The 15565-nt window shown below is 36.5% G+C and overlaps 1 protein-coding gene across 1 annotated transcript in view; it reads right to left on the bottom strand.

The window, feature by feature from the left end:
- LOC111060961 (eukaryotic translation initiation factor 3 subunit A) overlaps positions 1-15565 on the bottom strand; it is a 49249-nt gene that overhangs the window by 8537 nt on the left and 25147 nt on the right. The window contains exons 13-17 of the mRNA XM_039428102.1: positions 14853-15029; positions 10921-11085; positions 7504-7713; positions 4451-4612; positions 1994-2159 (exon numbers count right to left, since the gene is read on the bottom strand). Coding sequence (XP_039284036.1) covers positions 1994-2159; positions 4451-4612; positions 7504-7713; positions 10921-11085; positions 14853-15029 — 880 coding nt within the window. The remainder of the gene's footprint in view (positions 1-1993; positions 2160-4450; positions 4613-7503; positions 7714-10920; positions 11086-14852; positions 15030-15565) is intronic.

Raw genomic sequence — 15565 nt, 5'->3', positions numbered from 1 at the left:
TGTGCTCGGAAGGTTAGGTTGAAAGACATCTTATAAATTAGGAATTACAGAAAAATTACCAAGAGAAAAACAAGAACTCATAGCATATTTTGCTTTCACTGAGTTTACATCTACTACAAAATTAATATAAGTTTCAAGAAGTTGGCAGAAATAAAACTTTGAAATAAATTTATCAAGGAACATTGCAACGAGCACATTTCAATAGACCAGCTCATGGCAGAAGAAAAAGCAAGTCACCAAACGGAAAAAGGATATGCAAAACTTTAGTTTTGCATTGCCAACTGCACCAAATAAAACACATATTTAAGAGTTTAATTAATTTAGGTTAGTTCTAAGTCATTGCTGTATATAATTTTAAGATTTGATAATAAATTTATATTTCTCAAATGTATTTCAATAATTTATTAAACCAAAAAGGATCTTTTCCAATTAACTAATGAATGGATATCAAATATCGATGTTTGAATAAAAGATCGATGTTCGATATTTTGTGTTCGATTAAAATCGATCTACATTAACAGCGCCAAATTTGAAATTCTAAAAGTGTCAAAGTATTGTAACATTGTAATATTACAAGATATAAACAAAATCTGGAAGAAGCAATAAAAACACTCACACAGAAGCGTGCACTTGCTGGTGGAGTTCAGTATGAGCAGCGACAGACAGGTCACAACGTGTTTCTATTACTCTTCAGATTTTGTTCCTTATCTGCGCGATTGGTCATGCATAGCCTAGCAGGCACTTGCACTTACGTGCATCCAATGTGATCATAACCTAAGGTCTGTATGCAGATACTCGGTTTAAAACGAGAGTCGGCTTGCTGTTCGTTTAAACCCCGAACGAAACTCATTATGATAAATGCAATCATTTCTACAAGTAAACGTGGTTTCGCGTTAAATGTGGATGGTGCATAGGGTTTACTTTGCATAGTATTTACGCAACTCAACACAACACAAACACATTTTAAAGTATGGGAGTGAACGGTCAAGTTTCTATCGCGTTTCAGCACGATGACATCCAAATGTTTTTATCATTGCCAGCTGATTAGTGGCATCCATCGAAATTGAAAGCCAAACCCCAACCTACGCGTTCTGTTCAGACCTTAAGGCCCGCCGCAAAGAAGACCCACGCTAATCCACGAAAAGCAACCCACGCCGTGGGATGTTTTGTAAACCATTGCTAGGCTTCTCCAGAAATCTGTGTAATACATGCAATGAATAATCCACTTGTCAGCTAAGATTATGAATAATTCTATAGCAATGGTTTACAAAACATCCCACGGCGTGGGTTGTTTTTTTTTTTGACGAAAAAAGTATCTGATCTGTTTAAAACGAACACATTGAACTACTAACAGTAAAAGCAGGTCGCGGTTTAGCTTTCAGTCTTGGTCGATGTTACTAATCAGATGGCAACTACTCTAAAAACATCTGGATGTCATCTTGCTTTTCGTGGATTAACGTGGGTCTACTTTGCGGCGGGCCTAACAACGGTTCAAAAATCTGGCTTCACTTATTAACATGACAAGAAACTTTCTTTTCTAGATTTAGAATGTACACATTATAAAATATCTATCTCAATTTTATATGATTTATTAGAATCTTTCAATGTGAATAACTTGATATCAATGTGCGGTTTCCGCCATTCATTTTCAATTGAAAATCTGTATCTAATTCATGTATCATTTGGACCACCTTCACATAAAAAATGAAGTTGGTTTCAAAATGGTGGACCAACATTTTGAAGCGACAGAAGAGTAGATTTTTTCATTCGAATAAGATCTCTGAAGAAAGCTACTGTCCATGATTTTCACCAACCCTGTAGAAGGCAGTGCTAATCGAAAATTGGCAACAATGCCATCCTATCATTTCCATAGAGTGGCGACAGACTTTCCACTCCTGTATGCTTATCGATGTTTATACAATATTGAATCAACTATATTTGGAGCTACTGTCTTTTGACAATAATGTATAATTGATTGATTATTGAGACTGACAGGGCTTCCAGGGTTCGGCAGAAGCGCCGCTCGGCTTTGCTGAATCGGCAGATTGTGACGCTGGCTTCCGCCACGAACCCTTCTCCGTCTCTCCTCCTCCTCCTCCTCTCGTTACCCCTCCTCCTCCGCCACTACCCCTCATCCGTTCTCGCTCTCTTTCGGCCTCCTTAAAACACACAACACGAATAATTAGCTATTTTTTTCTAAAAACCAATACAACATTAAATGAATAATTGAATTACACAGACTAAATACACATGAATGCACAATTCTCGAGTGGTTTTCCAATTCTATTCAATAGTTTGGTCATTTTAAATGATTTATTTCTGATTTCTCTTTTATTCATATGAACTATTCCTAAATTCGAAATTTGTTTATTGTCAAAATGTAAACTGTTCACCTTAAAATGTGAGTCTCTTAATCTATATTTTTGGACTGTGTATTGCTTGAATTGGAATAGAAAGAGTTTTAGGCTGAGCCTGAAACTACATTCAATTTAATTTGAAATTATTTACATTATTAATTATTAGGGAACGCGACTAGGTGCCAATTCAGACTACTTGACACCCCGTCAACCATCCCTTTTTAAAACCGGTTTTTAGGGGAGAAGTTGACGTGAGCCATTCCCGTCTACTTGTCTCCTTTCTAAGGAGGTGACAACTAGTCGGGGGGACACTCTGACGCGAGGGTGCGAGGTGTCAGATTGTCGTTTACGGTCATGACTAGTTGGCACCTTCGGTCCAGTAGGTGACAAGTAGTAGGGGTGACAACTTGACGGCAATGGTATACCGGGTGATTACAAATGAAATAGACAGTTTGAATAGCTTGTAGAGAAATTATTATTTAAAAGTTTAGATCATTACTTACATGATTACATAGAAGAATTCTTGAAGTTTTTATTGAAAATTTACAGATGTTCAATGTGTGCACCATTTGCAACACGACAGATATCAACACGGTAGTCAAATTCTGACCACACACGACTAAGCATCTCACGGTTAACTGTAGCAAGACCATTTGTGATTCGTTGTTTAAGATCATCGATATCAACAGGAAGCGGTGGTACGAAAACTCTGTCTTTTACATAGCCCCACAAGAAAAAGTCGCAGGGCGTTAGGTCCGGACTACGAGGTGGCCACGGCTGAAACACAACGTTTTCCTCACTTGCACGGCCGATCCATCGTCTAGGAAGATGTTCATCCAGATACCCTCTGACGTCTGAGTGCCAGTGAGGCGGAGCTCCATCTTGTACAAAAATTAAGTTACAACTATCTTCATGGAGTTGAGGCATTAACCATTCGGTTAACATGTCCAGATAAATTCTTCCGGTTACTGATGGTTCTTGGAAGAAGAAAGGCCCGTAAACCTTTTCACAAGATAAAGCGCAAAACACGTTCACTTTAGGAGAATCGCGTATATGCTGTACAGTCTCTCTTGGGTTTTCTGTTCCCCATACTCGTACATTATGTCTGTTAACTTTTCCACTAATGTGAAAAGTGCATTCATCACTGAAAATTAGGCGATCAAACAATGTGTCGTCATCTTCAAGACAATGTTGCATCTCTTTACAAAAATTTTTACGTACAACTTTATCATTGTCATTTAAACTTTGTACTAACTGCAATTTATAAGGTGTCATTTTCAAACGTTTTCGCAGAATTTTCCACACAGTAGATTGAGTAATTTGCAATTCTAAACTCGCTGATCTAGTCGATTTTCCTGCACTTCGAACAAAAACATCACGAACACTATCAATTTTTTCTTCTGTAACAGAAGGTCTTCCAGTACTCTTCTTCTTACACACACATCCACTGCTTTCAAAACGTTCATACCAGTCATAAATTGATTGCCTTGTTGGTGGTGGTTTACCGTATTTTGTTCTGAAATGACGCTGCACAACAGTAACAGAGTTTATTTTGGCTAATTCAAGAACACAATAAGCTTTCTCCACTTGAGTAGCGGCCATATTACTAAACTAAACTGGCTGTTGTAACACGGAGCAGCCAACAATAGCCAGCAACAGTTCTACCAATATAAACTTTAAGAAATTCCCTACAAACCTATATCACTTACTATGTTGAAATACACCAGTTTAATTTTGTACAGGCTATTGAAGTTGTCTATTTCATTTGTAATCACCCGGTATTTTCAAGAGGGTACAGGTTGTCGCCTATGGCCAAAATGACCAGGTGTCACGTAGTGTGGCACCTAGACGGCGACCCATTAATTACATTGCATTACATTATTATTCAATTATTTACATTTGATTTACTGCTACCTAGCAATTTATATAGTCTGTTAAAAGTTGTAGTAATAGTTGTTGATTATTGATTATTATTCATTATTGAAACAGGATCTGGCAACTTTGTAAAGGTAGAAAGGACAGCGCTATCTGCTTTGTCGAATGATAGACAAGGATAGCAAAACCAATGTCACTCATTATGAGGTGGAGCTCACCTGTTGGCGTTTGGCCTCTATTTCCGCCTCACGACGTCTGGCGATTTCCGCCTGCCGGTCAGCCGCCTCTTTCTGCTTCTGGTAGCGTTCCTCCTCCTCAGCGCGTTTCGCCGCCGCTATCGCCTCCTCCTCCTGTCGCTTGGCAGCCAGCCGCTCCTCCTCCTACAAACAAACACAACGCTTTCATCAACCGGGTCTGTCTCATCTCTGCGACAACTAGCTCAACAGTGCTAGCTCGACTAGACATTAAGGCCGGGTTTCACCAGGAACTAAACTTGTCGTTAGAGGAAGCGTAAATTCCAATAATTAGCCCTTGACCGAAAAAATCGGATTTCACCACACGCCGTTAATGAGTTGATAAGACGTTATAGTGTCAACCGACCAAATTTGGTCAGTCAACATCTGTAATCTGTCGTTAAGAAATAAATGGCGGCGTTGTGTTTACTGTCTTGTTGAGGTTATGTTTAATTATTTATTCGCGGTTTTACGATTATTTTTTATTAGGGTAATTTGTTGTTTCAATATGGAAAGGCCAAATAATGCTAGAAGAAGAGCATACGAATTGGCATTTGAGAGTGACAGTGATGATAATTATGTTGTTTGCCGACCTAGATGTATAAGAGAAAGGGTTGATAATTTTAATAATTTGGACGAAATGGATTTATTTTTCAATAAGATTGACAAGATTCGTTCTTTCACTGTTCATGAATGTTGGGCCCCTTCTTATTACTTTCCTTGCCCTATTACCATAGGTAAGGAAAGTATTGCTTTCCAAAAAAAATTAAGGTACCCTAATTTCAAGTTTTCTATACGTTTCAAGTCCCCCTGAGTCCAAAACATGATTTTTAAGTGTTGGTCTGTGTGTATGTGTGTGTGTGTGTGTGTGTGTGTGTGTGTGTGTGTGTGTGTGTGTGTGTGTGTGTGTGTGTGTATGTCTGTGAACACGATAACTCCATTCCTAATCAACCAATTGACTTGAAATTTTAAACTTAAGGTCCTTATACCATGAGGATCCGACAAATCCAATAAAATTCAATTCAAGATGGCGGATAATTACTAAAAAACCATATTTTTCACGTTTTTCTCGAAAATGGCTCTAACGATTTTCTTCAAATTTATACCATGGATAGCTATTTATAAGCCCTATCAACTGGCATGAGTCTCATTTCTGGGAAAATTTCAGGAGCTCTGTAATATTCTTGAGAAAAATGGCAATTACCAAAAAACCATGTTTTTCACGATTTTCTCAAAAACGGCTCTAACGATTTTTTTTTTTCAAATTCATACCCTGTATAGTTATTTATCAGATCTATCAACTGGCATGAGTCTTTTTCCTGGGAAACTAATGGGGGGTCCACCCCATCCTTGAGAAATGGACTTTGTAACCTCTATCTCGTGCATGAGGTAGGTAGGTAGGTAGAGCAGTTTATAAAAAGTACACAGTCATAGTCAAGACATTTGATCTGTAGAACAGCTGTTTTGACGACTTTTAAAAAAATCATAGAATTTCACAATTTACACAAAGGAAAAAGTACTCTGAAAACAATAATGATAAATACACATATATAGTAGTCTGATCGTAGTTGCAAATGTTGCCGCCAATTGTCATTATGTTCCCCTAAATTATGCTCGTTTAAGAATGAGGCTTACAGTTCAATGAGCATGGAAAGTTGTGTGAGTGTACCACACCAGATTTTTTTGATAGCTTTAGGCAACACAACATTGACAGAATGGTTAGAAGACATCCTGTGAAATTTGAAATTTTACTTACAAAAATAAACAATCTATAGAGCAATTATTAAAACACTACAACCTAAATTAAATTTAATTAACTATACAACTAAAAAAACTGCACTATAATTATTATTAATTTCTAAAATTTCCACTCAATTTAGTAAACAAAACTTGTGGTATCGGAATCTAGTTGGATTTTCTAGGTTAGGTTTTACATGCTAACAAAGTGAAACAAGTGTCACGGCGGAGCACTGCCACCCTGATCCAGGGTGGATCAGTGGATCTTATCTGTCGTTTCGTAACGTAACATTAGTTTTCGTTGGTGAAATCAAATATCTTAATCTTTCGTTAAAGTCATTAGAGATTACAAAGCGAAGAGTTAACGTGAATTTAGTGAAACTCGCCCTAAAGAGGTATTACGTTAGTCAAGATTACTTAACGTCAAGTTTTGTATAAAATAAAAATGTATTTTGCAAATAATTGGAATTAAAGTTTGATATAAATTGAATGCTTTTTGCAAATCTTCAATTTAAATTCAGGTTTTATATAGAATGAATGTATATTGCATACTTGAATTCAAATTTTGTACAAAATGAATGTATTTTGCAAACTTGAAATGAAGTTTTGTATAAAATGAATGTTTCTTCAAACTTGAAGTTCAGTTTACAAGAAACTTGAATCCACTATACCAATGTAGATCCTGTTTCAAGTTTTGTAGATGTTAAACATGTTTGACTTTTGAATTCAACTTGAATCTTGAAGGGACAATCCAATAAACCGACAAATTTTATGAGGTGTTTTCTCACATCTAAATAGAGAAAAAAGTTCCAGTAAACATGAGTCCTGAATAAAATGCTTTGTTACCGAGATAATGAAGGGAAAGATTTCATATTTTTCTTCAAATTTTCAATTCTAAAATTGGCCGACCTGAGTGATCAATTCTTATGTAAAATTAGCTGAGATATCCAATGAAACTAGTTAGAAATCTTCAACTTTGATGATTATTGAGAAAATGGGCGAAATTTGTAGGAAAACTCATTATTTCAACTTTAAATGGATAGAAATAGTATACCTTATTCTTGACCGGTATTTTGAATATTTATTATTTTGAATTGTGGAAATTCAATTGTGAAGAAAAATGTTTTGTAACCGTTTCGTCTGAAACGCACCGAAACCTCCCTCACAAAACATGATTTAAACGAAACAAAATATTAAGAAGAGGATAGCGCTATGTGATTTCTGCTTTGTCGAATGATAGACAAGGATAGCAACATCAATGTTAAATACAGTACTGCCATTATGAGGTGGGTTTGACTCACCTCCTCACGACGCTTTCGCTCCTCCTCATCCTTCTTTCTCTGCTCCTCCTCCTCCTTCTTGCGCTGCTCCTCCTCACGCTTGGCCTGCTCCTGGCGCTCCTTCTCCTCACGCCACTCCCTCCTCCTCTGCTCCTTGCGTTCGGCCCTACGCTGCACCAGACGCTTCTCTCTCTCCTCCTTCAGCCTCGCTTCGAACGCCAACAGCTTGTCCTAAACACACAAAAAATATCCAGTTCAACCTCTTCGTAAGTGTGGTGAGATTTGATTGTAATTGATTAATTGCCTTTATTAAATTGCTCCAGAAACACAGAAAACAGTAGGCCTACAAAGATGTGACTATCAGAAAAAACCAATAATTTATTATTCTAAATATCTATAACAGCTATCTGTAAAATACGGCTGGAGTTGAAGAATGTAATGCACGAGCGGTGCATGTGTATGGGCCGCTTATCATTGCTTGGTGGAGTTACATAATTATTACTTATCCAGTGGGGAGGGGGAGCTAGAGAGGAAGCTTCAGCAAATTTTCATTTGTCAAAAGAAAGCACAGCGCACTCTGTTCAAGTTGCATCCACAAACACATTGTAGCGATTATTTTATTGAAATACTAGCAGGTAACCCGGGCTTCGCAAGGGTCTATTTTGAAACTTGAAAAAATGATAACTTGACGTAATGAAATCTTGAAGAATTGAATTCTTTATTAAAGTATAGATTAATATGTTGCTGTAATCTGTATAAATGTCCTGTAACATCTTATCAGTATCATTGATTTATAGGCTGCCAGCATTTGTATCAAAACTCCTGCATCGAAACATGAGCTTCCTGTATCGAAACACATATTGCTACCAGCATATCAATTTCTCTATGAGCTTCCTTTATATAAACACATTTTACAACAACGTATACCGTATGAAACTTCATGTCGCATGAATGAAATTTAAACATCAATATTCTGAAAAATCTAGAAGGAAAATTGAAATTTGGGCTTCGAGGTGCACGAGATCGATATTTTTATAATCTATGTGTAAAATTTGGAGATCTAAAACATTCCCGTTTTTCCGGTATGCAATCCACAAGTTGACATGTTTTGATGTGAACAAACACAATCTACATATTATACAGTGTGCCATGAAAGGTGTAACAACCATAGATTCTACAAGAAAAAAAACAAAAAATGTCCAGTAAAATTGTCTTAGATCGACCTTAGTTATATTGTTTTTTTTGTTTTTTTTTGGAAAATGACAATAACTAGAAAATTATCGGTCAACATCGAATTTTAAGGATATGGTAGGTAAGAAAAAGAAATTTCCGAAAACATTCATATCATTTGTTCCATTGTTTGACGTTTTTGGAATCCTTATCAGCGTTCAAAACTATTTGAAATGTGGCTTTCAACTCGACGAATGTACTTTTTCAACTTTGAGAAAGGTTCAAAAACGTCAAAAAAGGAACAAATTGTATCAATTGTATTATTGTAGCTGTATTCCTCTGTCCAACCATATCCATAGATTTAGATCTGATTGATAGTTTTCTAGTTATTGACGAAAAATCGATATTATCATCTCGAAAACTGAGGTCAACATAAGAAAATTTTTTTTTTGTTGCAAATTTTATGTAGAATCTGTTATTCGGTTGTTTCACCTTTCGTGGGACACCCTCTATAATATGGGTTGGAAATAACCTGGATCTGAGTTTTTCCTACAGTTATAACATAGTTTCTTGCAAACGTATTTCCAATTTGTCAATCGTTTAGTAATAAGATATTTTTATAATATTTCTATTACAGTATCAAGCTATTATAGTGAGGTCCACGTTATAATGACAGTGTACGATTGGCAATACTGTTGCTGTACTTTTCTATCATACAACAAAACATATAGCGCTATCTCTCTCTCGCTTTGCAATGTTGTCAGTTTGACAGAATATCTTATTTTTACTTTTGAGAGTGACTGTACAAAAGTAAACAAACAATTCTCAGCCGTCATTTTTTTCTTCATTCTATCAAAATACTTGAGTACACAAGTCGTATAAATCATTAAAAATGTATTTTTGGAACAATTAAATAATTTTTAGACATTACTGTATGAGAAACACAAAATAAAATACCTGAAATGACATTTTAAAAGTTGATAACTAACCATCCAAGACTTCATTACCTACCTTCGCAATTTTCTCATTATAAATATTGATTTATTTGTTGTGATTTATTGATAATTATTGATTAATTGAATAATTATTTTTCAGGCCTATTAATTTATTGTAGTTTATTGATAATTGATTAATTGAATACAGTAATTATTGATTTTCAAGTTTTCTAAAATTGTTAAAATCTTATATTTAATCTCATTCTCATTCATTTGACATACTTTTGTTAGTATTTTTGATTCATTTAATTTCTATTTCTTATTATTTCACTTACATTACATTTCTTGTTTTTTAACATTTCTTCATACTTAATTCTTAAAATACATTTTTGGATTGTATAGTGTATGGTTGTAATGTGTGAAGGAGGCAAAATGGGTTTTTACCTGTTGCCTCCATGAATTATTTATTTATTTATTCATCCATGCTTCAGCTAGCCTATACGTAAAGGTTAGACCTACTCGTACCGGTATAAATAATATTGAAAGGTTATTTTAGAATTATTTCAATTGAAATTACTCATTTTAAACAGGATTTCTATTTTCTATTATTTTTAAAATAAATTGGAATAGAATAACTACCAAATAACTTAATTTCTGTTGTTTTGAAATTCAGATTGTTGTATCACAGCTTTTTAAATTAGCTGCCATTTCAGGTTTGTATAAAAATAAAAATCTGATCTCAGTAGTTAGGCCTATGAAAGAAAATTTTTGAATCAAATTATGAAAAAATATTTTTTTTTATTAATTAGACATTAAATTGATTATTTTATCAAGGAAATGATAATAATTATTAGATCAAATTTAATGGGATGAATTGAGTAACAGCTGTGTACACTCAGTGGCAAAATGGAGAGACTTGGCAATGTTTTTCTCCTATCTTTCTTCACTGCCATTATAACGTGGACCTCACTATAGTTGAGAACCAACAGACACAGTCCAAAACGGTTCCTTCCCCGAATTTTGATTCATACCACACTAATCAAGTTGATTGGTAAAAGGAAAAACATGATGATCACAAAAGGGAAAAATGTTCGTGAGAGAGAGAAGAAGAGAGAAAGAGAAATGAGGATGAAAGGAAAGCGAGAAAGATGGAACATTTTAATAGGTATGTACAGTAAAATCACTACAAGATATGATTTGAAAAGGACCAGAACGAGAAAAAAAGAAAATTTGAAAAGGTATGTACAGTGGTTTTAAATCACTACAATATATGATTGGATTCATCCTGCAATTTTATCCAATCCTCTATTACTTGCAAAGTTGATATAGATACCTGATAGGCAGAGTTGCGCTCTGAGCTGAGCTTAGCCTGGTAGGCCTGTTTGTCAGCGGCCATGCGCGCGCACCTCTCCTTGTACTCGACTGCCAGTTTCCGTTCGGCCACCAGTTCGGCAATTCGATCGGTCTCCTTCTGCTCCCAGTAGGCTCGGTCCTCCACCTATGCAAATGCCATCAAACTTCATTACTCCAACAGCGTATTAGTCAGCATAAAGCAAGATGTACACATGTAGCTCTGCTATATAGCTCTGCTACAATTTCAAAAAGTGACACTGGAAATCTGCTATATAGCCCGGCTATAAGCCTATTTTCTCAGCTAAATAGCAGAAAATGAGCTATCCAAAATGTTCGGTAAACATCAAAGAGTATCTGAAGCAGAGAATCTCTGTTACATGTCAATAATTTTTGTCTGTAGCAGAGCTGGATGTAGCTGCTCTGTCCTTGAAGGAAGGCTGCCGCAACTGTTTACTGCTGTTTGTAGCTGTTAAGTGCCTGCTGGATTTACACCAGATTATATACTGTACCCATGTGTTGACAGAGTGCTAGTAGCTTACTGCGCATTGCGAGAATTTCTTTTTTATTTATATATTATTGTGCAATAATGGAGAGTAAATTTGACTGGAATGGAGACAAAATTATCAAATATCTTCTTTCTCTTCTCTGTGCTGCCATTTTGATGCCATTACTTGTAGCAGGGCTGCATATCGCTCATTTCACTCTCCATTATTGCACAATAATATATAAATAAAAAAGAATTGCTCGCAATGCGCAATAACCTACTAGCACTCTGACAACAAATGAGTACAGTATATAATCTGGTGTAAACCCAGCAGGCACTAAACAGCTACAAACAGCAGTAAACAGCTGCGGCAGCCTTCCTTCAAGGACAGAGCAGCTGCTACATGTCAATTTTTGTGTATAGCAGAGCTACATTTAGCAGAGCTATATGTAGCTCAAATTTTATATAGCTCTGCTATATAGCAATCCAGCTACATAGTGTAAACGTAGATTAAGATGGTGTAGATCGTTCATGTTTCAAATTTTATGCCGATTTGTGTTCAAAATTTCACACCGATTACTGTCGACTACTGTATATTATTATTACTTTTTTAGCCGGGTGAGAGTGTCCACACGCAGGCCCAGTCTGCAATGTGAATGTCACAATGTCAAGGCCAGCGGTAGCCAGCGTTGGCAAACCTCCCGTCTACACACTGGCACTGGTCATCATTGGCCTTCATTAGGCCAACATGAGGATGCGGTATGAGAACGGCACTACTGCCAGCGTCACATAGCTTCACGAAAAAGAACTACGTGGACTGTCGGCATGAGTTGACAGTGAAATTTGCAACATAAACACCATATACCACGGAATATCTTCGTATGCTATATTTTCTATGGTATTATCTTTGTTTTATATTCATGACACTCAACTATTTCAATAGCGTATTACGTGACACGGCCCGGTTTACAGGGCAAGCATGATGTTTACGGCCGAGACTGGAATTTCATGATAGCCCTGCATTACATGCATTCATTCCAATAGATATTTTTTTTTTTAAACTTCACGTGCTCCAAAATATCCATAGCCATCTCTAATACAAGGCCCCGGCCTACGATATTGCAACGACACAGCTTAGGCCTAGAATCTAATACATGATTGGTGGAAAATGTTAAAAAAAAAATACCAGCTGATCTTTTTCACCAATCATGTATTAGATTCTAGGCCTACGCTGCGACGTTGCAATATCGTAGGCCGGGGTCTTGTATTAGAGGTGGCTATGACATAGCCCATATTCAAAAGACCAAAAAGCTGTGAATAGAAATAGCTAATTAGACTTCTCATTGATTGCCAATGCAATCAGTAGGTAGCGCACGACGAGAAAACTTCAAGGACTAGGGTCCTTCTCGTCGTGTACAATTAATACTCTCATTTTTCAAAATACACGGAAACTGGTAGTGATCGGAAAGTGACCACTTTCGGGACGGGTATCGAGACTGGACTCGACTTTTCCGGGCCAAATTAAAATCAGCTGTTTTCATTCACACTGTTCGTGAAACAGTATTTTTCTAACCTGGAAACTGCCCGGAAATTGTACTTATCTGTGCAATGTAGCATTATCAGGTTGATAATGGCAACTTTGTTATTGGTACACTTTTGGATTTGTCCAAAGCATTTGACAGTGTTGATGTTGATAAGTTGATATACTTATCAGTAGGATCTCAGAGGTAGGAATTAGAGGAATCGGTTGTAGTTTAATCAAGTCCTATTTGACAAATCGATTTCAATTTGTTGCTATTGACTCTCAATCCCAGGTAGCTGAATCAATGCGGCTGAGTGTTACAAGAGGTGTGCCGCAAGGATCCATTCTGGGTCCATTGCTTTTTATTCTTTATACAAATGATTTGCAATCGTCAGTCCCAGTAGAGGTGGGTATCACATTATACGCTGATGATGCAACAATAATGTTCAACAACAACAGCCTCAATGAACTGGAGGTGGAAGCAAATCTACAGACAAATTCTGTTGTACAATATTATAATGAATCATTATTGTCAGTGAACCCTAAAAAAGTAAGTGCCTTCAATTTGGTTTCAAACATTATGTATTTGAACCAGTAATTAGCATTGGTGACTCTATTGTGGAGAATGTGACAGAAGCGAGTCTGTTGGGACTGATTGTGGATAAGGATCTCTCATGGAATGCCCATACTGACAGACTGGCAAACAGAATCAGTAGCAGTTTATTTGTTCTGCGAAACATAGTCAAGTGTGTTCCCCCTGAGACAGGAAAAACGTTATATTTCGCACTCATTCATCCACATATTGCATATGGAATTGAGCTCTGGGGTAACACGTCTCTGCAGAACATAAATAAGATATTCATTCTGCAAAAGCGGGCTATTAGGTGTTTAGTGGGATTGGGGTTCAATCATCCTTGTCGAGATTATTTTAAAAGGCTGTGCATACTCACTGTACCTTGTATTTTTATTTTTAAAACTTTATTATATGTGATTAAGAATATGGGCAGTTTAACGACCAATGCACAGGTACATTCACACTTCACAAGAAACAGGAACAACTTTATCGTTCAGCCTCACAGGCTAACTCTTTTTGAGAAAAAAACTAGCTACATAGGGACGAAATTTCTAAGCAAGTTGCCTAGTAATATAGATTTTAAGAGCATGACTTTCAAAAAAGATCTTCATAAGTTCCTTGTTGAAAAAAGTTTTTATAATGTAAATGAATTTTTATGTGACAATTATGTGTAATATCATATAGGCTATATCTATATTTTTATTATGTTAAATATTGAAGAGATTTTTTTGTACATGGCAATGTTCAATTGTATAGTTGTGATTCATAATAACTGTACTGTATTGAACAAATAGAAAATATTATTATTATAAAAAAACATAGCGAAAAATAGTTCAAGGCAGTGGTTACTTCCAACACCCACTTTGGAATGTATTTGTACTATGCAATTCTTATGGAATTCATTGAAGAGCTTCCCAAATTATGTATCGTATGTACATCTCAGAATTTTAAGCGGCCATATGGCGTCCTGGTGGAGTTTCACACCAAAGCCGGGCCGGGCCGAGACGAACGGAATCCGCTTGCGCGCAAACTATGCAGGATTTAGTCGGGAGCATTCAAATCAACGCCGGCGATGCCGAGCGGTGCTGGGCCGAGCCGAGCGGATTTGTGCAGTCGGCTTGACGGCCGACTCGAGCGCTTTTGGCAAAGCGGATTCTGCCTTCTTTCAGTTTAGTTCGATCTTCCCACGTAATGAGTTGCGCAGTATTTTGTATTTTCAACTAAAGAATGTCATGAAAAGCGAATCGGATAGCCATATAGTATAATATTTTATCACGTATATTTGTGAATACGGTAACAAAAATGATTTTATTGCATATGACATGCGATTACCTGCTTCTCTTCAAACATCTTCTGGAGGAGGGGAATCTCCTCGATGCGCTTGGCCCGTTCAAAGTAGTCGACCTTCTTCTCCTGCGACTTGAGCTTCTGCTGCATTTCTTTGCGCTCCTTCATCAGCTCCTCCTGCTCCCGGGCCGAGATTGTCTCCGCGTCCAGGTTCTTCAACTCCTTCAACAACAACAAATTACAACTTATAATCGATATTTACACATTGATAACTCATTTGGTCCAGTCAACAGGGGGAAAAGTTTGTAACGACCCCACAGTTCTGTTTGTTGATGAACATAAAAAGTCCCCATCCCTAACATCAGTGCTAAGAAAGTGGGGTTGTTTGAATGTACCGTACCAGATTTTTACATTTTTCTAGCCTATAAATCTCGAAAACTATGCATCATACAGACATGACCATCCTATACAATTGAAGTTCATACAATTTACTATAAGTTTTATATTGACAACATTTTTTTGTATCGTTAATCGTTTTCGAGACATCTACTCTTAAAAGTGTCACACTTTTGGAAAAAGTTTTCCTTCCAGTTTTTGCTTCTACTTTACAATTGATAAAAATCCGGTGCCGATTATGAGCTTATAAAGCATTAAATTCTCTTAGCATTGATGTATAATTCCACTATCTTGTGCATTTCCCTATGCCTGTTGCAGCAGTTTCAGAGTTGAGTGTGAAATCTCAGTTTTACAATAAGTTT

This window comes from Nilaparvata lugens, chromosome 1 (genome assembly GCF_014356525.2).
Source record: "Nilaparvata lugens isolate BPH chromosome 1, ASM1435652v1, whole genome shotgun sequence".
In the NCBI taxonomy this organism is placed as follows: domain Eukaryota; kingdom Metazoa; phylum Arthropoda; class Insecta; order Hemiptera; family Delphacidae; genus Nilaparvata; species Nilaparvata lugens.
This window is presented reverse-complemented; position numbering and strand designations above follow the sequence as displayed.